We start from the raw sequence: 23,448 nt of genomic DNA, 5'->3' as shown, positions 1-23,448 counted from the left end.
GGAGCTGCCCTGCCTGGTGTTACTCTGTGTGCAGAGTTCACTCCACGGTGTCTCATCACAGGGCACACTCCTGTGCTGCTCATGCTGGAGGTGGCCGCTGTCTGCTCTGTCTGCTGGAATCTGGGACAGAGCTCTCACTGGAGGACTACGTGTACCAGCACATGCATTTTTTAACAAGCCGAGACAGAAAATTACAATGAAGTAAATCACAAATGTACTTGTTCCTTAAGGAGTGCTGACGCATTCTGAACAGAGAAATCTCTACATAATTGATAAAGCAAATGCTTTCATTATTAAATTAAACCATCCACCTCCCAGATTTCACAGAAGAGAGAAAACAGTTGTTGCTATGAGGCAAACCTTCAACAGCATCGCTGTAGTTTCAGGCTGGGCTCTCCTCTCCCCATTCTGGCTGATTCCAGCAGGTCCAGGTGAGCACACCCTGACAAAAGCGTAGGGGACAGAAGCACACCTTACAGCCACTGGCCCGAGCAGGGCAGTGAGAAAGGGCTCACAAGAGTCACCTGACTTACAGCTTTCACGTGGCCCTACTGGGCCAGTTACAGAGTCCAGAAAAACCACAGCCTTCCCTGAAGAGAAAGTAAGTTTTTGACCTGGATTAAGTGTACACTTGCCAGGATTTCTTGGTAAGATTTGTTTCATGAAGCAAATCCCTGCAGAGCAGGTAAAGGAAAGCATCCCAGCTCCATTCTCCAGACAGTTATCAGTCAGTATTTTGTTTCCTGTGACCAAAGCTGACTCTGTTCCAGAGGTGGGCTCATAGCTAGGAAACCTGCTAGCAACTCAAATCAAAAGTAAAAAACTGTTCAGCAACTTACATGACCTGAGTGGTGGCTTGAGTCATCCACAGCTTAGTTTGATTTTAATAACAACAAATTGCTGTTGCAATACTGTAAAGGCCAGTGGAGACAAAAGGTTAACTGGGGGAAGAAAGGGAGCGTGTTAGCAGCCTGAAAATCCAACATGATCCAAGGGAAGCAGCACATCTGGAGGATACTCCAGTGCACCTAAGATAGGAGCTTTCCTCTCTGACTATGAGAAGAGGATGCATCCTCAGAAAGGACACACACGAGCTGCTGTAGCTGCCTGGGCCTGGCTGCCTAGTGCTACCTGAGGAGCTTTGGAGGATCTGAGATGTCCTCAGAAAACTACCAAGTGTAACACAGGACTGGAGGGAGAGCTGCAGCCATTGGAGCACAAGGCAGTTGGTACACTGCTGCAGCCTCTCAGCTGCTTCAGTCTCCAGCACAAGTTAGTTGGTAGACTCCCTCATCACTCCATGAGTCACAGAATGGACTAGTACTAGAATACTAAGACAAATGTAACATGAGCTTTAGAGGGAGGCAGAGCTTATGTCAGTGCACATCTGACTCTGGGAACGGCAAGAGACCTTTGAAGTGAGCTCACAGAGCAGGAAACGTCCCCCAGGGCTGCTGAGCAGTGCAGTGCAGGGCCATGAGCAGGAGGCACGTTTTGCTGCATCTTGGTCCAACACCACTTCCACGGGACCACACTGCTTTTCAAACAGAAATATCAGTACTATGAATAAAGCTGGAATTAATTTCCATTCCTAGGGACTTCGATGGAATATGGATCCCAGTTAAGAAAGTTTAATTTCAGAACATTTCCAGTAAATATTCCATCATTTCCTTTCAGAGACAATGTGTTTTCTGTTTATTTCAAAACAGAGGCTTAGTCTTCCTCTTCCCAAAATTAATTACTACAATGACTTGCCCTTTGAGAGGCCGCCTGCAGTAAATTTAGACCCAACACAGGGTGTGTCAAGAATAGACAAGGTCACCTCAGATGACCTGAAAGCCTGGATTTGTATTTGGTCTGCCCCATCTGGACAGGCCTTGGACCCAAACACAACAGCGGCACCCAAGGTAAGAATACCAGCACTGAGGTATCAGAACTGCTGTACTCAGTTGTCTGTGCCTGAAGCAAATGAGCTCAAGACAGTCCTTCAATATTGCACTTTGTATGGGAGATGATCCACTCACATTAATTCTCATTTCTGTAGCAGCTGCAAAGCCAAGCCCTGCCTTTTTCTCCACTCGTGGTGAAGTTTATTTCATTTATATACTGCCACCCTAAGAAAAAGTTCTGAGGTCATTTGCAAGCACTACCCTAAGAGCCCTTCTGCTGAGCAGCAGGCACTCTGAAGTAAATGGTGTTTATGCTTTCTAGGAAAATACAGTAATCTACAAATTTGGTGAAGAAAAGCATGAGTCCTTAATAAATGGAGAACATGCTCGCCTAGAATGTACTGGCTTTATTGGAACAGCTTTCGTTACTCCTTCTCCATTAGGTGGCATTAGGATCCCTTGAGAAGAGAGCACTGGTATCAGCCAGTGGCAGCTTTTTGCAGCAGTCATAAGACGGAGAAATGCCACACTGATTCCAACCACTACTTGAAGAGACAGGATGAGAACATCACCATAAATTAGCATAGATACAGTTGTACGGCTGGTGGGAAGCAAATATAATCTTCAAGTCCATTCATTGTTTACTGGAATGTTTACAGCCTACTTGGAGCAAGACAGATCCTGTATATTTATCACTGCTAAAACAACTTCAAACTCCAGACATAAAGAGACACAGCACTGACTTCTCTTAAGTGAAATTATGCACACAGACTTCCCCATTCTCTTTGCAAGCAACATAAATACATGCTATACATAGAGCCTTTTGAAAGAGTTTGCTTGAGGCAAACCACAGATGAGGTAATCAAGTCAAAGGAAGAAAAAAATCAGCCTATAAAAGATTGCAAGCCTGACAGATTTCTATTGCCTGAAGGCTCCTAACTAGAGGCAAAAACATACATGGCATATTTATAGACAGTGTCTTTAGGAATGGGGGATACACTGCTATTTTATGAGATGTTAAAGGTATCCTTCAACAATGCAGCCAAGAGAGAGTTAGAAATGACAAGGACCATTTTTTGCTTCCCTCTCAATTACAGCTGGCCCATACAGGTTCTGAATAAAAAACACTGCCACTTTCTCCTTTCATGCAATTTTCCTTCCAGAGAAATCACTTATGGAGCCAAACTTTACTCCCAGAACTGAAGGTGAGCAGACAACCAGCTACAGTATCTTCTAAGCAGCACACAGCTTCAACATAAAATCAAAGGCATCACATGTATTTTCTGTCACTTTACTGTCCAAAAATCTAAATCAAAGTGATGAATACCCTTTTCTCACTGCTTCTTTATGGTCTGAAAATAACAGGACAAAAAATTCTGCTTTCAAACCATGAATTAAAATGAGCAGCCTTCTGCAAGGTACCTGCTGCTCAGAGACTGAAAAAAAAGGTCAGCAGGTGCAACACTTCTCATCCCTTGTTTCCCCAAATCATCTCAGGCAAGCGAGTGATGCCGGCCAGCTGCTGTGTCTTTCCCTGCATCCAGCACTAATAAATATTCAGCCCCATTAAGAGTTACTTTCCCATGAAGTACTGGAGTGGCTGTTGGCATTGGACATCTGAAATACCAGCAGCGTTTGTGCTCACAGCTTTGTGAAGACTATGTCAAAGTCCTGCTGGTTGTAATGGAGTATTTACCAAACTTTAAGCTGTAATGCTTGCACTTTGGGTGCTTTGGATCAGCCCTCCCTGTTAACCAACTCTTCTACTTAAAAACTTTGGTAAAATGTGCCAGGTTTTTGGTGTTGGTTGTTGTTGTTTTGTTTGTTTGTTTGTTTTCTGGTCCGTTTTGATAATGTTTGAATAATCAAAGGACCAATCCATACCTTCTTCTGACTTCCCCACTTCCAAAGCCAAGCAGGGTTGCTGCCTGGGTTAATGTTCCCTGGTCCTGCTCCTCCCACCCCTTGTCCAGCTGGGCTGGAGATGAGCACCACAGTACTGCAGGGATGGGCGTAACCAGAAAATCGTCATGCTTTTACCTCCCTGTGGGAATCAGGCAACTACTTTAAATCTGTAAAGTCCCTCACAAAGATTCACTGCTTGTGCTATTTTGAACCACAGAGTCCCCAATACTGGCCAATTCCCACTTGGCTGAAACTAATTACTTTTTAGTAATCAGTTACAGTAGCTGATTAAGTTTCAGCCAAGCACACAGGTTTGCACACATTAATCCTTGAACACAGTGTAGCTGAATGGTTCAGTTCTGCTGCACCACAAGCCGCTCTGCATCTGTACCTGCACCAAGCTGATGGAGCAGCACCTCGAGCTTTGTGCTCAGCTCACTCTTGGGTAGAGATGCCCTCCTTACATGGGCCCTTACCTACACCTGGTAGCACAAGGTGCATTTAAATATGATGGACATCATGTCAGAGGTCAGCAAGATTTTGGCAAATCTGTCACTGCAAAGCTTTTTGGAGTTCTGAGCAGTGGCCGGTAAACTGCTCTAATCCACCCAGTACGTAATGCCTACTTTGGGGAAGGAGGAATAGGAAATTTAAGGACTAACATTTATTCAGTAACGCAAAGAACACCACATATAATCATCATATGATGATAACAACCATCTAACACCTCTGAAAATCTCCTGCTATAGACACAGAGCTGGGAGGAAACATACAAGATGGCTCTGCAGGACAGGAAAGTAAGGGGATACATCTCCGGAACACTGTGTGTGGTTCGGCCTCTTGACTTCCATTAGTGATAATGGGGAAAACCCAGCTATGTCCCTACCCTGACAACGCAGCCCAAGAGGATTTTTTTTGCCTATAAACACTGTGATTTACTGCACAGTGCTGCACGCAGTATTCCCACCTCTGCCTTCATTTTGTCAGCACAGTCATTGCCATGTGCTAGTTCTGCAGCAAGACAAGATTTATGGAGGCTTTCCTTTTGTACTCACCTTTCCCACGTTGCTACAAAGGCAAATTGACATCTTTTAGGTGAAAGGACTGAGTAAATTTACAGAAGAGTTTTAAAGAAAGGAAGAAAAAAATGGATATGACAAAGCAAGGAAGAGCTTAAGGGTAGAGGTGAGAAAAGGAAATAGGTGACATTCAAACTCTTCAAGTATCGACATGCAAGAAGACATGCCTATCATCCAAAGTCACCTGATATTTAAGTCAGCATTACAGAAACATGTCCTCATTGCAGGTGGAGGTTATGGTCTTTATAGATCCCTCCCAACTCAAGGAACCTGTTCCATTCCATTCCATTCCATTCCATTCCATTCCATTCCATTCCATTCCATTCCAGCACTTTACATATATAATGCCATGCTGCTCCTTCCACATGCTTCTCAGTAGCAGGGAACTATGTTCTTATGTCCCCCTCCAGCTGCCCTTGGGTTTTGTTCTGTTGAAATGAAGGTCCTGCTGCATGCTCAGAGAGCAGTACTTCTACAGCAGAGCCCCTGGCAACGAAAATAAAAGAAATCTGGAAGAAAGGTCGAACACAAGCCTAGGAAACTGCCGCATTTCTTTACAATTGCACTATGGATAAAAACCTTTATAGAAGGAGTTCCAAGGTGGATTTTCTGGAGTAGCAGAGGTGAGTGGCTGCTTCCTCCTCTTCCCTCCTAGCCACCTGTTATTTATATTCTCAAGTATTTGTGTTAGGAGTTTGGCAGCTCCTAACATAAACACTTCACCAAATCTGAAATAAAGGAGAGTTTATCAACTAAAAGCACATCAGTGCTATAAGGAATGTATTTTTCCCTGCAACTACACTAGATTCTGTTAAATTTGCTGGTACTTACTGTGATCTATTTTTCAAGGCTTTCAAACCAGGTCGTAGAACAGAAATGACAATTTTTGTGTGAGAAAAATGCATTCTAATTTCCTGTAAGACAAATCACTGTCCTTTTTCAACAAGTAAGTGCAAGGGGACCGAGGTTATGTATCCTGGGCTGCATCACAAGAAGTGTGGCCAGCAGAATGATGGAGGTGATCCTGCCCCTCTGCTCTGGGCTGTGAAACCTCACATGGTTTACTGCATCCAGATGTGGAGTCCTCAGCAAAGGAGATACACAGACCTGCTGGAGTGCATCCAGAGGAGGGTCAGATAAATAATCCCAGGGATGGAACACCTCTGCTAAGAGGATGGGCTGCGCAGCCTGGAGATGAGACCAGAGAGCAGCCTGTCAGTACCTAAAGGGGCTGTAAGACAAACAGACACTTTAGAAGAGTCTGCTGTGACAGGACAAGGGGAAATGGTTTCAAAATAAAGAAGGAGACATTTAGATTGGATATCAAGAAGTTTTTTTTACAATAGTGGTGGTGAGGCACTGACACAGGTTGCCCAGAGTGGTGGTGGATACTCTGATCTTGGATACTCATAGTCAGGCTGTACAGGGCTTTGAGCACCTGACTGAGCTGCTGGTGTCTTTGTTCATTGCAGGGAAGTTGAACTAGATGAACTTTAAGGTTCCTTTCCAATTTAAATGATTTTATGATTATATGATTATATGTTTTTCTCACTAAGTTCTCGAGCTGACTATCTGTACCCTCTGCTATGTGGAAATTCAGCATATAAGAACACAGTTTCCACACCACTTGCAGCTATACAGAAAATTTATCTATAATTGCTATTCTTCCTCCTACTCTAAGTTATTACAAGTTCTGCTTATTGAACAGAAAGCTGGAAGTACTCTAATAAGAACATCTATACTTATTTCTGTCATCAAGCATTTTATAGTCTGAAGCTACAGAAGATGAGGGACTTTCATCCTGTTAGGATAATCATCCATTTCCTGGTAAGATACGCTATCTTCTCCCCAGTTGGCAAGCTTAATTGGCAAAGTAAGCAGAAGTACGTGATCAATAAATGCCAGAGAAAGACAACAGTGAATAATGGTGAGACAAGGAGAAAGTGACTTTTCTTAGATACTTAGGGACTACCAGGCAGACTAAACAAAAGGGAAGGCTTCTGCCTAATTTAATGTTTGGTTCAAACCAATCTTTCACTCAACACATATCTGAGAAGTGCATTAAAGCTCTTTTTAGAAGGCTTGCAGGAATTTCATACACTGTCCTTTTTCACCAGCAAAGCAAATGCCAGCACTGTGACGCTCTGGAAGCTTGTGCTCAATGTCAGAATTAGAGAGATCTCTAATTTAGAAGCCTTGAACTTTTATACTATAGGAGCCTTAATGCTTGGCAATTGTACACTGGGTTATAACTTGGAAAATGTCAGAAAAGTATGAATTAGGACTCCTTGTAATGCAGGTACTCAAGAAGTCTGTCCAAAAGTGACATGTAAAGCCCTGGGGCAAATACAGCCAGCCACACACAGTCGTTGCCAACTACTTCCCAACAAGATGCTTGTAACTGTTCTAAGCAAAGTCACAGGTCTAGTAATTTGAAATGGCAGACATGGGAGACGGGAAAAGGAAACCTGTCTAGAAACTACAGCAAGGAGAGTCAAAGGGAGATAATGGCACACAGCAGGGTAGCAAGAACTAGTAGATTAAAAACAGGTTCAGTCATCATTTACTTTTGCCCACAAACAGTAGTTCATCACTTCACACTGCAAGGGAGTGAACATTTGATTTTTCATGAAAGGGATTATCAATCGAATCTGAAGTATCAAACTCCTACTTTGGCTCAATTTATAAATTTATAAAGTTGTGTTTATCAGGAGAGAAGATTCTGCTATTTAGATGTGAAAAACAACTTATACATCTTATCTACAGATGCCCAAGGGTCTAAGCAATCTGATCTAGCTTTCAGGTCTGCCCTGCTTGGAGCAGCAGATGGATTAATTGACTTCCAGAGGCCCCTTCCAGTTTAAAGCCTTCTGCAGCTCCTGTCCTGTGGGCTTCATGCAGGATCCAATCTTTTTCATATAGAGTGTAATGCCAAACATCTACAGAATGTTACAGAGCACAGCAGAACACTCAGAGCTACCTAACACCTGCCTGGGCAGCCTGGCTTTGTTTTCTGGCTTCTGGCTTTGGCCTCTAGTTTCCTGCCTCTTGTTCTGCTTTAGTGGGGAAGGTTTGAGGTAGCAACAGGTAACACAAGTCAAATATACAAGGAGAGACTGCACCCACTGTGGAGTTCATGGAATTGACATGTTGGGAAGATTATTAGAAGCTCCAGTTTTGCAGGAAAGGCAACAAAATAATGAGTTTCACCCAGCTCATCAGCACTGCCTCCAGAAGATATGGATCTCTTAAAGCATAATAGTTATAAAATATTTTTAAATGTTTTAACATCCTCCATTTTCACCCTTGGACATGTGTTTTCAGGCTGCTCACACATTATGAATTGAAAGCTGAACCTAATTCCTTTTAAACTCCACCAAGAGAAACTTCCAAAGTCAGAACTGACTCTTCAGGTGTCTTAGCCAATTTACAGCAACAGTACAAAACTGTGTCTATGTCACATAATGTTTTAACATTAAAATTACGCACTTATATGCACACAAAACTAAACTGGTTTATTGAGAGAATGGGTATACATCTACGCTGCCAGAAGATCAGTACATACATTTATAATGCAGACCAAAATTTTGAACTGGAGCATAAACACCAATGCCTATGGAAAGCACTCACAGCAGGTGCAGATAACACAATACACCATTATGCTTTTACAGTCCTTAGACAACTGTGAGAGGCTTTCTAGAGCCCAGTATGTGAAGAGAGCAGCATGTAAACTCCACAGGGACAAGCAGCTGATACACATTTCTATTTTAGCTACAGATGTCAGACTGCAGGCTCACTTGGCACCTTATGCCAATGTCTGGCCTTTGGTTGGTTACATCAGATTTTTAGGAGACAGAAAACCTCACACTTACTGCCAGTCTAAAAGACAGTTGACAAGGGAACCGCAAACAGTCCTTATCTTTTCAAATTAAGAGTTTAAATATCTTTCAGCATTCAGCCTGCAATAACTGTTGTGACATTTTTGCTTTTAAACAAATACTAACTATATAAAACAAAACTTGGCAGTTCTTCTCTAAGACTGTGTTCTTACATGAGATAATAGCTGTCCTCTTGCTGGATCCATTTTCAGCCTGTCATTCCACAAATGGCAGTTCTGGGCAACTCATCTCTTCACTGTTAAATCCAACTCAGAAGTTGAAGCAGGGACTCTCAGCATGGGCAGTAACAACAAGGACTGTCATGGCAGAACAAAAGTGCCTCCAACCTGAGGAAATCCCTGATCCTGCTGCTGCTGATAGGGGACATCACTGACAAGGATAGGATTCCTTGAATGAGGACTCTGCACTTGGAACAAATAGTGGCTATGCAATCTGATCACCAAGAGCAAACCCCAGCTTCTGTGGTAATGGGGGTACATTCAACGAGATACATGTATAGGTAAGAGAGTCATGTAGCAAGGAGCTCTGTATTAGTTGTAGATGTTATGTCCTTAAAAACCATGGGTTTTGATATTTCTCTCAAGCTATGCAAAGCTCTTTCAGATTCTATAAGCAGACAGCAAATACAAAGGAGCAGAATCAGGACCCCTGTGCAAAAAACTACAGCTGTGTCCACAGGCATCCTTAAGAAACCATTGAAGTATTGACATGTTTGGACTCCGTCTTCAATCCCTTCTCTCACAGAGCTAAAAGATTACTCAGAATTTCTTCTTCCTGATAATTATCTACATTCTTAAGGAAATGGATGAAAAATTACTAGGAGTCCTCGTGGTTTGACTGAAGCCTGCATTAGTCTGTAGTTCCACCACTCAGGTTTGTTTTTTCATTTCTCCCTTTTTACATGCACAAAACATAAGCATGACTGAAATGTCACCAGGAAATACTCTTAAAAATATAAGCTTTTGGAATGACTTGGAGAGAAAAAAACCTATTCATTAAGATGAATTAACATAAGTTGTACTGAATTCTCTCCATATACAGATTACGTAGGTATGTACAAGGTTATAGTTCAAGATCTACGATTAAGGAGACGAATGAGGGAGCACTGCATGACCAGAATCTGCAATAGGTGTGAAGTTACTAAAATATACAACACTGAGTAAGTTTTCTACTAAAAATAAACATGCAATCAACAGAACTAACAGAAACTTCAGTGTAAGCAAAAGTGCAGTAACTCTTATTGACAGAAAAAAAAAATAAGCGCAAATATCCACCTTACCTGTCGAGGGGTCCTCTCCGATTTACTCCTGCACCACTCCCAGTCTGTGAGCTCTGGTTTATGACCCTCTTCGTGTGACAGTCTCCTCTCGGGTCCCTCCACGCTCCTGCCGAGGCCCGGAGCCGCCTCCCCGCGCACCCCAGCGGTGCCGGGCTGGGCGCTGTCCGTGGTGCTGAACCCCGCCGGGCCTGGCCGGGCGCTGTCCGCGGTGCTGAGTTCCGCCCGCGCCGCGGCGCCGCCACCTCCCCTCGGCGGCTCGCAGGGTTTCTCGCAAACCAGCAGGTTGTGGCACGACGTGGATTTACCATCGCCATCGTGGTGGTGGCTCTCGGGGGATATTCGGTAGATTCCATAACCGTGCTGGAAAGAAAGGTTGAATTCGAAGCCTCTGTGCTTGGCTGAATAAAAAAGGGTGAAATGAATTGGAAGGAGTCAAAGCCAAGAATTAAAATGAGATTGCATATGCAATGAAACTTACATTCTAAAAGATGGAATACGAATTTAGTCACTGCTGTGCATAAAAAGAAAGAATTGTTACAAAGCTATGTCTCAGACAGCAGTTCCTTCTCAATGAACTCAGAAATGCTGCATTTCAAAGTTCAAGGATTCCAGGAAACTACTAGGTTTCCTGCCATTTCCATAGTGCGTCATGTTTTATGGTCTACACCTAAAATCGTATTTGAATTTTGTAGTACCTTTCCCCCCCCCCCCCCCACAGCCTGTTTGAGACACTGTCCTAAAGATGAAAAATTATACAAATTGATGAAATGTTTCTGAGTACTGAAAATCAACCTTCAATGCAAATAGTCCCCTAAGATTACCCGAAAGGTTGTATTTTCATTTGTAATTCAAAATACGACCCCTCTGCACAGACACATGAACACCGGAGATTTATTTCACAAATAACTGTGAGCAGGAAATTTATGGGAAAGTATTATGCAGAATTTGAGCCATAAATATCACAATGTTACCCACATTTACAGAAACCTAAAGGTGTTTTTCACTAGAGGTAAGTTCACAGAGTGACAGTTGCATTTCTCTGTTTACTGCTTCTCTGAGTGTTACCACATGATCAAGTTCATTACAAAAAGGACAAAAGTCATGCAGTATGTAGAGAGACAGGCTGTGGCACAGAGAGCACATTCTCCTGCAGCTGGTTTTACCTGGAGGCACAGGGAAAAACAGGCCTTCAGAAAATTCTAAAGAGGTTATCAAGTAAAGGTCTGCTACTCTCGTTTACCTTCAGGTAATATTTATAAACACGCAATGAACATGAAAATATTGAGGCCAAAGCTGTGGAGTATGTCCTCAGCTTTGAACTGTTTTCATTGTACTGGGATTATGACCCTCCTTGTCCCTTGTGGTTTTCTTTCTTGTGTCAGTATGATTTCTATTTGCTAGCTATAGGGCAGGTGTAGAAACAGTAGCTGTTCTCCTCTTTATGATCTGCTTGCAATTAATAAGTTGCTTTTTCCCCATGCCACATTTAGCACGGTCCATGTATTCCACCAGTACAAGTTAGATTCTGGCAGATGCATCTTGGAGAGGAGCAGGGAACTAGGATGCAGAGTCTGCTAGCTCTGCTGAAAGCTCTGTCAGCAAATTGGGAACCTCACCAAGCTTCTATGCCTCACCATCCATCAGTACCAGCCAACTTACTTTTCTCCAGCGAACTTGAAAGAATGCCATGCATTGCTTATTCTTCTCCAAATAATGCTTATGTAATTCAGGTACTTCAGGTAAATGATTTCAAGGAACACCAAGAACTGTTACTAACTTTCTAACCACATTCCAGCTGTATGTCAGCCCCCCAGCCTTACTTTTGAGTTCCTCTGAAGACACAGCATATGAATTCCTCCGGCAGTTTATGATGCAGCCACAGGGCAGGTGGATCCAGTGCTCTGACAGGACAAAAACTGGGGTGACGGTGGCAGCTAGCAATGTCAGCAGGAAGCTAAGTGTCTCAAATGAAAGGCTTTGATAGCCAGTGATGTGCTGGACAACCATTTGTATCTGAAAGGCAGAACATTTTGAAATTTAAATTGCTTTAAGCACATGATAGACTTCCAGGAATAAAGAGAACATGAATGTGATACAAGTAAAACCTACAGGTTTTCACAGATGTTGTATGTTCAGCCTAACAAGTTTTTTGTTTGTTTTTTTTTTTTCCTAAAACACGGCTGAGAAATCATACTGTCAAAGATTCTCCTCTTCATTCTCAATTTCTTGCAAACCTCTTACTTAAGCTAAACCTCAAATACAGATGCCCAAATACTATTAATACAGGCAACTCACAGTCCAAGCACCTTAGAAAAGACTGCTGGCTCAGTTTCTGCCTGGTACTGAGGAACTCCACCTCCTGATGGGAAACAGAACTTTGTGCCACCCAGGACTGTGCAGCAGATGCTCTGTGATGCTCTCTTTCAGCTGAGGGAGGCTTTGATGCTGTGTCTATACATACTTCAGCCTCAGAGATAGCCCAAGCCCAAACCCACATCCTATAGCCTCAACTTCCTCCTTCCAAATTATTAATAAATATATCTGTTCCCAAATACACCAGTGCATGCACATTAATAACCGCCTGCCCTACCTCATATACTCTTTGTGTAGAGATTAAAAAGATGCATACAAATCTCATTTTTCTAAAAAACTCTTATTTTTCAGTCAGTTTAGCAAAGGATGTGACTCACTGCTATGAGAAAGGTCATAAAAGCCAGCATACTAATATTCACAGACCCCATAATGCTGAAAAAATGTATATCAGGCAACTGGAAACACAAAAAGGTCGACCTTATTCATCTCAGTGCTCAGGTGACACAAATGATGTGATGATAAGAGTAACATTCTGACAAATCAGTCTCTATCAAACCTGCTGAAAAACAGTTAAATTCATGTAAAGTGGTGCAGACATATTCAAAAGGACTTTTGCTGACACGGTGTATGCTACAAGGAACAACTGTAACAGCTATTGTTCATCTATTTCAATTCATGGCACATCAACTCCTGACCCACTTAAACATAAGTAAACATCACAAAAAGTAAATCAGTCTGACAATTTACCATCATTGGAAGCCAGAGAATGACTTTTGTCAATGCCAGAATCAGTGAGAATCGTTTCTGGGCAAAGCCCACTGTGAAGCTCCTGCTCTTTGCATTGTTCATACATCGGGGCTCGAGTCCACTGCTCTCAGCCACACCTTTCCTAAAACCTGCCTTTGAGCTTAGACATGCATTTTGGAAATGCTTCAGGGTTTTATCCACAGGGTCCACAGGTGACAGACATGGGGTGGCAGTACTGCAGCCTGCAGGTGTCCCAGGGGTGATGTAGCCTCGAGAGATTTCCTGGTAATCGACGTGTAATAGCTGTTGCTCATCTGAGCACAACAGCTGGTAAGTCAGAGGGACAGACAGCACTGTGAGGAGGCAAAAGCACAGTGAGTAGACAATAAATAAGAACAAGATGTAGGAACTTGCATGGTCTGTGAAGCAACCCCAGGAGGTGGGGATGTATTTGCCCCAGCCACAGAGAGGCAAAATGCAGATCAGCAAACTGACGATCCAAATGCTAACAATTGCCCATACCATGCTCACTCGTCGTTTGAAAGCACTGTAGTTCATTGTCTCAGTTTTGTTGATGCTATAGAAGTTGTAGGAAACTATAAGAGACCCTTTCAGATTGCTAGAAATGCCCTGGAATAAATATATAAGTGCTGAGGTGGTGCACAGAGGCTGAGGAAGGGCATCACTTGACCACTGCGTGAGCATAAAAATAATCACTGGCACAATGCTGATCAAATCATCTATTGACAAAGAGGTCACAATCATTGAAATTGTGGATTTATTCTGCATTCTCAGCAGGGAAACCAGTGAATAAATGCTGCCCAGAAGCACTGTGAATGCAATGATAAAAGTCAAGCAAAATAGAAAGACATTCAAAGTTCTCCGCTCATTAGGTTTATCCATAATGCTATGATTTTCAGCGAGGAAGCTTGTCCCATTGAGTGACAAATTACTAGGCATTACCGACATTGTCCTTGGCAAATGCTGTTCCTCGCCTTCTCACTGACTCTGCAAGTTTTCACAAGCTGAAACCATAACTGTTAGCTCCACATCGTAAGTTTGTTTTCCTTTCTTTTTTTGTAGCATCCAGTGAAGAAATATTCCAGTTTAAGCTCCCTTGATAACCAGAATAACTCATGCTCTTGAAAAATCTGGCAACAAAGAAGTACCAAAGGTGCTGGAAAAAATACAGTTCTTCATAACCCTTTCAGTACTGGAAGATAATTAATTCAGTCTCTTCAGGTAATAGCAAGCCATTCACTTTTGACATATATCAGGCAATGTGCCTTACTCACGAGTTCAGCTGAAACGAAGGCAGAGTACCAGGTATGTTCGCTCAGGGAGAAACACAGTAGAAATGGGAGTCTGTTGGATTCACCCTGTGCTGATCTGAGCTGCAGGAGGGAGGAGTCAGAAGCAAGCAGGATAGCAGAGAAATGGGGAGTGAGTATCTTCCCAGACAGAGCTGCCTCTTAGCTGGATCAGTGTCCCTGCTAAGCCCCACCTCCGATGCTGACACTGAAATCCAATGCAAATACTCAGATCTGATGTCAGCCATAAATGTCATTCCCGTAAAGCCCGTGGCTGCTTCATGGCTGTGCCTCAGCAGCTGGAGAGCTGCTTTTATTCTTTTGCACTTCTGTGCTCCGGGGTTAGCATGGTAAGAGCCGCGGGAGCCTTTTATGAAGATGAAACAGAAGGGTGTGCCTGCCTTGCCTTTTTGTATTCCTACTCCCACTGCAAGCGTGTGTGTATGTGTGTGCACACCATATGGATGCTAACTGTAGTTACTTAGTGACAGCCCTTTGTTAATGACAGGCAACAGCCATGCACCTCAGCAAGGTGCTGCCTATCTCTGTGGTCTATGTGGTATCTCAAGTCAGTCTAGGGTTTATAAAACTTACATTCCCTGTGCAATTAAGATTGAAATGTTCACTGCCTGCTCTAACCACACACAGGCAGAACTACAGCCACGTGCATTTTGGTACGTTACAAACATTTTCTCTTAGAAAATAGTAGAGCTCATAAGCTGACAAAACTTACAGCACTTGGACAGTAAGTGAGCAGGTAAGTTCAATGCAGTCTTCTTGGAGAGCTCCACCTCTCTTTTCTTTTGAGCACTACTCTGCATTCAAATACACGACAGAGATGCAGGAACATTTTCTGAATAAGGATTACATGGTAAGGCTGGTCCAGCTACACTGTAATGTGTGTAAAACTGCAAATCCACCTGGTTAGAAATCTGTTAGGACCCAATCCCATTCTGTTCCGCTCATTAGTAAGGGAACATAGAGCCAACCCAATAAAAGAAAGTATCAGCTGGGATCTATGCCTTCCCATCTATCAATTAACCCAGATGCTAAACTGTGGAAAACCAGCTTAAATCACTCTAGTGTATCTTAGTGCTTCCTGACACACAATCAATTACTTTCATTCTTGAATTCTGTGTTTCCACTGCCTATGTTGTCTTCATTTGCTCTAGTCACATAACCATGAGGTGTTCAGAACAATGTTGTTAATGCCTGGGAAATATATTTTACCTACTATGGAAATTTCTGCTCCTCTACGTATCTCAAGCCATTAAACCTGCACTGGATGTATAACAGCTGTGACTGTAGACACCAACCAAAAATGTTCTGAAAATTCCCCTATTATGATCTTCTTTGCACACTTCTTCACTGACTGTGATTTATCAGCTGTGCCTTGTGCTATCTGACATGTGTGTCCAGTACAGTCTGAATCTGAAACCTCTCTTACGGCTGGAGCAAAAGAATCTGTGCTTGATTCACTGTTCACCTCTAAAGGACATGTTCATATTGCACCGTTTCAGAACTTAAAGGCACACTATCTTTCTAATTTCGATTTCACTCTCAAATTTCACTGAATTTTTTCAGAATCAATTAGACTGAAGGAGGCAAGACAGGTAGGCAAGCAGAGAGGTCGACAGTGTCATCACAGTCCCCCTCAGCTCCCACGTTTTCTAAACAAACAGTGCTAGAGTGGAGGAGTACAGCAGTGTCAAAACCACAATGGATAATGACCTTGCAGAAACCAAGAGAAAGAAAGACACATTTATCTGCCACTGGGTCCTTGGTTGAGAGTGTGTCAAAGAAAGAACAGATTTGTAGATCCTTACCACCTATTCCCCTTACTCTCTGCATTTAAACTCCTGGATGACAGGAGGTTCCCAATACAACACTGTCCTGTGCAATACACATTCTTTTTCCTGGTATGTATTTTCTGTGCTGAAGAACAATCACAAAGAGAAAATACGTAAAGCGTGAAAACCTCCTCTCTTGGCCTCACTTCAAACAGCACTGAACAACAGCATCTCTTCTAAGAGTCAGCAGTGTTTGACAGTCTATGAAAGGACTCCTAGGAGACACCCTGCAAGCAGAAATTCACAGAATCAAATCATATCACAGGATGGCTCAGGCTGGAGGGGGCCTCAAAGATCCTCTAGTTCCAAGCCCTGCCAACATCAGATCAATGCCCAGGGCCCCGTCCAACCTGGTCCTGAATGCCTGCAGGGATGGGGCACCCACAGCTCTCTGGGCAGCTGTGCCAGCACCTCACCACCCTCCTAGTGAAATGTTTCTTCCCAACACCCAACCTAACTTCTTCTCTTGTAGAGTAAAGCCATTCCCCTCATCCTGTCACTATCAAACTGTGTCAAAAGCTGGCATAAACATATATAACCCCACAGATATCTTTGTAATTTATTCCTCAAAAGCACTTGTTTTTAGATTTCTTTTTTAACAGGCTTTCAAAAAATGTCAAACTAAATGATTGTTTTTTGGTCTACTGGATTCAGTCATCATTTTTGGACATAAGGTGTTTAGACTGCAGCTTCTTATTGCATCTGCTTACTTGCTCCAGATGAACTCCATCAATGGTGGCTTCTAATAGAAGGCAGACACTCTTCTACTTAATTCATTTCCTCTGCAGCTGTATTGCTGCACTGTAGGAAAAGGGTGCTTACTGAATTTGAGCAATTAGAGCAGTGTAAATCAGAAATAATTCCATTACATCTAAAAATGTGATTTAACTTACATACTCATTGTAGGCTGGACTGCAATGTCTCTAACTCAAGCAAAACAGAATCATGCTGCGCAGATGCTCATTTTGAAGCTAGTGTATTTCTGCTCCGTGCAGTAACACATCACAAGTTGTCCCTGTGAGCAGCAGCACCCTCTCTGAGCAGATGTGCTAATTCCAATAAGTGCCCACTTCTATAAATCCCTTCTGTGCTGTAAACACAGATAGTAGATTGAGACTGCAGTGAACTGAACATTTTTGGTGGGCTGTGGTGTTAGTAATAAGAGAAGAATGAAGCTAAAAGTGAGTAAGCCCCAGTGTTTCCACTGGGTGGGTTATAAGGTTCATGTGTACATCTCTCCCTATAAACAGCATGGTAGTGAAAAATGAAAACACAGTCAAAACAGGATGGCCAGCAACAGACAGGATGGCTGAGATGAGAACGAACCCAACTGGGTTACACTGCACGCACACTACCAGAGATAACCATGTACTGTCCTTCAGGAAACGTGCAAGGCGGGAAGAAAAGAAACAAGCAGTTCTACGGTAATAATGTTTCCAAGAAGGCAACAGTGAAAAGGAAAAGCTATTAAGGAAGAGGCAATCTGCAGTGTTTACAAGGAATAGAAGGGGACAGTTGCATTCAGGAAGGTGCAATTCTTCTAGTCGATAGCAAGACAGAGATAGTAGCCAAATCTGCAGCTATTAAAGTGGAGAGAAGCTCAGTTCTGGATAGTGTGGAGAGCAAGACATTCTCCTAGCTGTGGTGTAACAGCTCTCCCGAGACAAGACACTTCACCACGTCACTTTCTTTGAGCAGCTACTGGCTCAATGAACTGATAGGAGGAGACAGACAGCTAGCAGGGATGCTATTCTTCAGTACACCTCCTCACAGTAACTGTTTGCTTTCTAATAGAGAGCACAGCAGGCCACAAATATAATTCATGGAACAGCATGATATGAATGCTTTTAATTTTGCTGCACAGCTCTCCTAGCTGTAGAACACCCGTATCACAGCTGCAGTAGTGCAAGCCTACCTAATCACTACACATATCCAGTATATGTAACAACAGACACTGCTAAACATATTCCTCATGTTGGAGAAAAGGAAATGTTTCTCTTTTAGCAGAAGCTAGACAGTGGAAAACAGCACTGAGAGAGTTAAATGGAGAATCCAAACAGCTGGAAAGAAACAATTATCCCCTTCTGACAGGATGAAAAAAAAATGGAAGAAAGCAAGGAGTGACCCAGCTATGAACCCACCCGGAAGCAGCAAGAAAATCAGCTGCACACGTTGAACTTTTTCCAATAGTAATAAAATTAATGACCACAGGAGCCATTTGTAATTCTGTTTGCACATTTCACTGCCCGCTCACAATCTCAAAAGCTTCGCAGTGGGTTGTCTTCCCTTTTCATTTCTCTTCTCGTAGTTACTTTCTCACTGTTTTCTCTCCCATTAACCTTCAAGGAAGGCAGAATGAGCAGACCAGGAAATTCACCCTCAGGAGTCAGGATCAAACCCAGTTCTAATGAATGAAGACTGAATGCTTGGAACACAGTTATGCCTCTAGAGAGCTAAGAAACTGCGTTTTCTGGTTATGGCTGCTTTTTACTTACACCAACAAAATCACCACTGTTCTAGCACTGGGGTTTCTTGAAGTGATGCAATTTTTGCACAGAGGACAGTGTTGCTTTATCTTGAAACCACAAACATTATCATAAATGATATCCAAAGAACATGGACCATTCTTCTTACAGAAGAACTTTTAATATTTTTAATGGAAAGATTTAGTTGAAGCATGAGCTCTTCAAAAGGACAATATGTCCATAGAATCTGAAGGAAGCAAGGAAGGGATACTGCAGACTCCAGAAGCAATCAGTTGCACCTTCCCACTATGTTTCACTAGACGGTACATACTTGCAAAAGAAAAGCTTTGCTTCAGCTTAGGACAGCTTTTAGCTTCACATTTTTCTAAACAAACTTCCCTTATCCGCAATTGGATTTTTGGTTTTAAAGCACTTCTGAAAACTTCCATGCAGCACCAAAAGTTGGCAGGCCAGGGGCGATGCTGGGGCCAGCTTCCACAGCTATATGAACCACGAACCATTAACAGTGCCATCAAAGCTACCTACTGCTACCTGAGAAGATGATGAGAATGCAAGGAAGTTTGTAGAGGGACTGAGACCAATTCACTTCTATGTTGTTAGTAAATAAATCACCTCACTCTATTCCTGGTGCCCTCTCAGTGTATTTATACAGCCACACCTGTTTCTTGATGAATGACTCACTTAGATGGGGGTTTGGCTATTAAAAGCTACTCACAGATTTCAGTTCACTGGAAAAACATGTGGGTTATATGCACTTGCAGGGTGTGCTTCTTGACTCTTCTGAGTATCGTAAGGTAGAAAAAATATTAACAATAGCTTAAAGCTCCAGACAGCATTTGTGTATCCCCTTAAGTCTATCATTTTTAGCTATTGGACCACTGCATCTGGTGTAGAAGGAAATACAGATTGTTTCAGTCTGTCAGCACCATGGTGATTCTTTTCAATGCCAAAAGGCACCTATTTGATACCACGTAAGGCCTAGCATCATTTTTAAAGTTCTGAGCAGTTCAGTTCTTGTGGCTGCTTTGTCTGGGGCTGCACAGCAGTCAGCCTACTTTATAACCATACTCAAGTTTGAGAGATCAAAGGAAACAACATATCTTTTCTCTGCCTATTTGCAACATGACAAATACTGTAACATCACAGACCGGCAAAGCATTACTGTAACACTCCAACACTCAGTGAATACAGAGATATTCTCAAGGGACTTTATATAAACCCTATCAGGTAAAAACAGTTATCAAATGTGAAGTAAAACCATGCAAATATTTACAAATTGTAGTAAAAGGGAAAGAAAAAAGTCTGCCTGTTCAAAATCATACTCATTTTTATGCAATTATTTATCCAGAATGCATTACATTAGTGTTTCCCTAATAAGTAAAAAAATACTCAAGAGAAACTTATAATATTGACAGGAAGGTAGTAGCAACCTGGGGAAACTCTCATCTGAATATACAGTGCTCAGAAGGGATATATCCATCCAGAAGCCCCTTGGGCCATGCAGACTGGCTCAGACTGATTTTCAGTCAATTATGCCTTGTATGTTGAGGTTTGGTTGATTTATTACAAACATCACAGCCTGAGGGTTAATGCAATGCAAGAAAGCACTTAAAATCTCCTCATATATTCATGGCAGCTTGCTTTCCTCATATGTATTTTATTGCTAATTTTGGGTCACTAAAACAAAACTGAAGGAATACTGAAAAATTTCTGCAGTTCAGCTGTCTAATGTGCAAAGACTGATTCAGACCTAATAAGGGAAAAGAAGGACTTTCACTGCCCACTCAAAGCATGCCTCTTCAGGAAGTACAACAGAGTTTTTACATTGAGACAGAAAGAAAATACGCCATCATTGAGAACTGATTCAAGGTCAGGCTCATCATCTGCTTCTTAATTAATTTTTGATTTGAATTATCAGTAAAACATAAAACACCTGTTCCTTAAAGCCTCAGCAGATGACACATTTGTTCCCAAGAATCACAGAGTCCTGGGCCAGGGCACCCTGCAGCCCAGCCCTGTCCCCCAACCTCCAAGCTGCTCCCAGCCCACCCCTCTCCCTGTAGAGCTCCAGTCCAGCAGTGCTGCCTGAGGGGAGGGCTGTGCTGAGCAGAGCTGGCTCCTGGCCCTCGAAGCTCCTGCAGGACTGATGGGCATGGCTGGGGCCCCCAAGGTTCCTCCAGGCCCCGCAGCCCCTGATCTCAGCCTCTCCTCACCACAGCAATGCTCCAGGCACTGCAGCATCTCAGTAGCCCCTTGCTGAGCTCTCCCCAGAGTGCCCACATCCCTTGCATATGGACCAGCACTGGTGTGGCCTCATCAGTGCTGAGCAGAGGGATCACTGTCTGCAAGCTGTTGGCAGCACTTCTAATGCTGCCCAGGGTATGTGTGATGGTCTGAGAACAAAACCAGTGTTCTTGAGCCCTTTTTTTCTTTCAAGTCTCAAAATAAGAGCAGTGCTACAATTTCCCCAGGCCTTTCCCTCCGTCACACAGCTCCTTGCTTACATCCACATGATCCTTCAGCTCCAGAAGGCACTGGAGCCGGTCTCTGCTGAAGTATAATTTATAACTTCATATAAGCAGTCAGAGGGATTAATAAGAGCATCTAATGCAGCGATAGCATCTACCACAGAAACAAACTGGGCAGTATCAGTTCCTCACACAATGGTTTCCAATGAAAACATTTTCAGCTTTAGATCTAAGTTGGCAGCATAAAGAGTAAGATATGCACCAACATTTCATCCCAGAGGATAGAGTGGGGATCCTACTGACTCATGACTTAATTGACAGACAATACTAGCTCTATTTGTTATGTGAATCCATGCAGTCTTCAAACTGGAATAAAGCAGGTTTAAAATCAGCTGCTTTCCAGCTCAACTGTGCAGTGAAAAAGCTGCAGTCAGCTGTATGTCATGATCAAACACGTCTCTGATGTTCTTAGAAAAGAAAACATAGGAGAGATACAGGAAAAGGAACAGAAGACATTGCATTGTAGTAAGAGGAAGCTTTAGAATGAAACAGAAAAGGAAACAAAAAGAAGAAAAAAAAATCGTGTTCTCAACTCTATCTACCAACAGACCATCATTCTACTCTTTTACTTTCACTTTGTTACAGAGGTTGTCTCACAGATCTTCCATTGCTCACTTCAGAATGACTTTTGATCTCACTCCTCCATTTCATTCTCCCACACACCTAATTGCCTATTTTTCTTTTCTTGAAATCTTTGCTTCCAATTACCTTCTTGCCTTTTCTTTTCCTTATGTCATATTTTTCCCTTGCCTCTCTGTATTATTTTTCTTCTCTCATCCTGCTTTCCATGTTCCACTTCACCATAACCTGTACTTCATGACCCTGAACAACCTCACCGTAATTTGAACACGCTCATCTGCACAAGGACATCCTGCAGTCCACCTTCTGCCAGCAGCTGGTAACATTACTCTCCAGCCAGACCCACCTACAACAAAATGTCACAAAACTACAACCCAACATCATGTATCAGACACAATTCTACAAGAAGAAATTGGGATAGCTGTATTTTGCAAGTCTGGATCCAGGAACCATGTTGTCACCCCCCCCAAAGAGCCAAGACTTCACAAAAAAACAAACCAAGATTACTCATTTCAGCACGGATCGCAGAGCTGAGTCCATCTTTCGCATATATGCAACGGGAAGGAGGAATGCAGTTATCTTTTAGTGGTAAAATTAAACCATACAAACATATTAGAAATAAACCATTCCACAAAACAGAAATCACTTTTCCTAATCCCTGCACCTGCTCACATGCAGTGTAAGAAAAGGCGCATGTCTGACATTAGCAGACATAAGGTTCTAACACAGATAAAGAAGAAAAAGATTCTAATTACTGAGGCTTCATAAAAACATCATTTACTTAAGAGGACCAACCAGAAAAATCCAAGCTTATTGGAGAAACTTAGACCTGCAAATTTTAAGTTCACTCAGACACTTCCCTGATTCAGTGTTATTATGACACTACACTGGCAAAGGGACACAAACACCTCACTGTTAAACTCGAAACATTTCAGCAGATGGTCTTACATAATCACAGTGCTTAAATACAGAACATGAAACAAAATCATCACAGGAGTTGTCCATGAAAACCCAGGAACAAGCACAGTGTCCTGCTGTGTAATGCAGGGAGCCACAGGACCGACGTGCTGTTCCTCTATTTATGTTCCTACTGGCCCTGTGCAGCTCCCAGCCTCGGGCAGCACTATATGCACACCACATGCACTCCTCTACATCAGCCAGAAGTCTTTTTGGTGAGAAAGCCAAATTAATGAGGGGGAAATCCTCCCTAATCACAGTAAATAAGATATCATTAAAAAATCAATGGAATGCAAAGCAACAACAAAAGTACTGCCTGAGATTTAGAGTTTCCCAACTGTTATCAAATGGAAAGTGTTTTTCATTCACAAGGTGTCCAAAAATGAGAAGTACCTGTCAGCAGTGCGGGAAACAGAGGGAAGAAGAACTCTTCCAAGGAAAACTACCTGAGTGTGGGTGAGAGGAAAACAACTGTAATGACCCAACCTCTGCTGGAGCAAGAACTGAAACTGAGGGCTCTGAACAGGCTGTGTGAGATGAAAGAACTCCCAGACAGTGCCTGCTTTCAAACATGAGCATTTCATACTTCAGATTCCTGCCATGTTGTTCTGTGGGCAGGTTCCCTTC

At 42.6% G+C, this 23,448-nt stretch overlaps 1 protein-coding gene across 2 annotated transcripts in view; it reads right to left on the bottom strand.

The window, feature by feature from the left end:
- Window positions 1-23,448, bottom strand: part of GPR149 (G protein-coupled receptor 149) — a 47,009-nt gene that overhangs the window by 6,165 nt on the left and 17,396 nt on the right. Inside the window, exons 1-3 of one of the 2 annotated variants that reach the window (XM_015872242.2) lie at window positions 13,112-14,614; window positions 11,872-12,064; window positions 10,052-10,449 (exon numbers count right to left, since the gene is read on the bottom strand). In XM_015872242.2, the coding sequence (XP_015727728.1) occupies window positions 10,052-10,449; window positions 11,872-12,064; window positions 13,112-14,080 (1,560 nt within the window). In that variant the 5' untranslated portion in view covers window positions 14,081-14,614. Of the gene's footprint in view, window positions 1-10,051; window positions 10,450-11,871; window positions 12,065-13,111; window positions 14,615-23,448 lie in introns of those variants that run through there. The other variant, XM_032446454.1, reaches the window with a different exon arrangement.

Source organism: Coturnix japonica, chromosome 9 (genome assembly GCF_001577835.2).
Source record: "Coturnix japonica isolate 7356 chromosome 9, Coturnix japonica 2.1, whole genome shotgun sequence".
Classification (NCBI taxonomy): Eukaryota; Metazoa; Chordata; class Aves; order Galliformes; family Phasianidae; genus Coturnix; species Coturnix japonica.
Note: the sequence above shows the minus strand (reverse complement) of the source record. Positions and strands in the feature narration are given on the sequence as shown.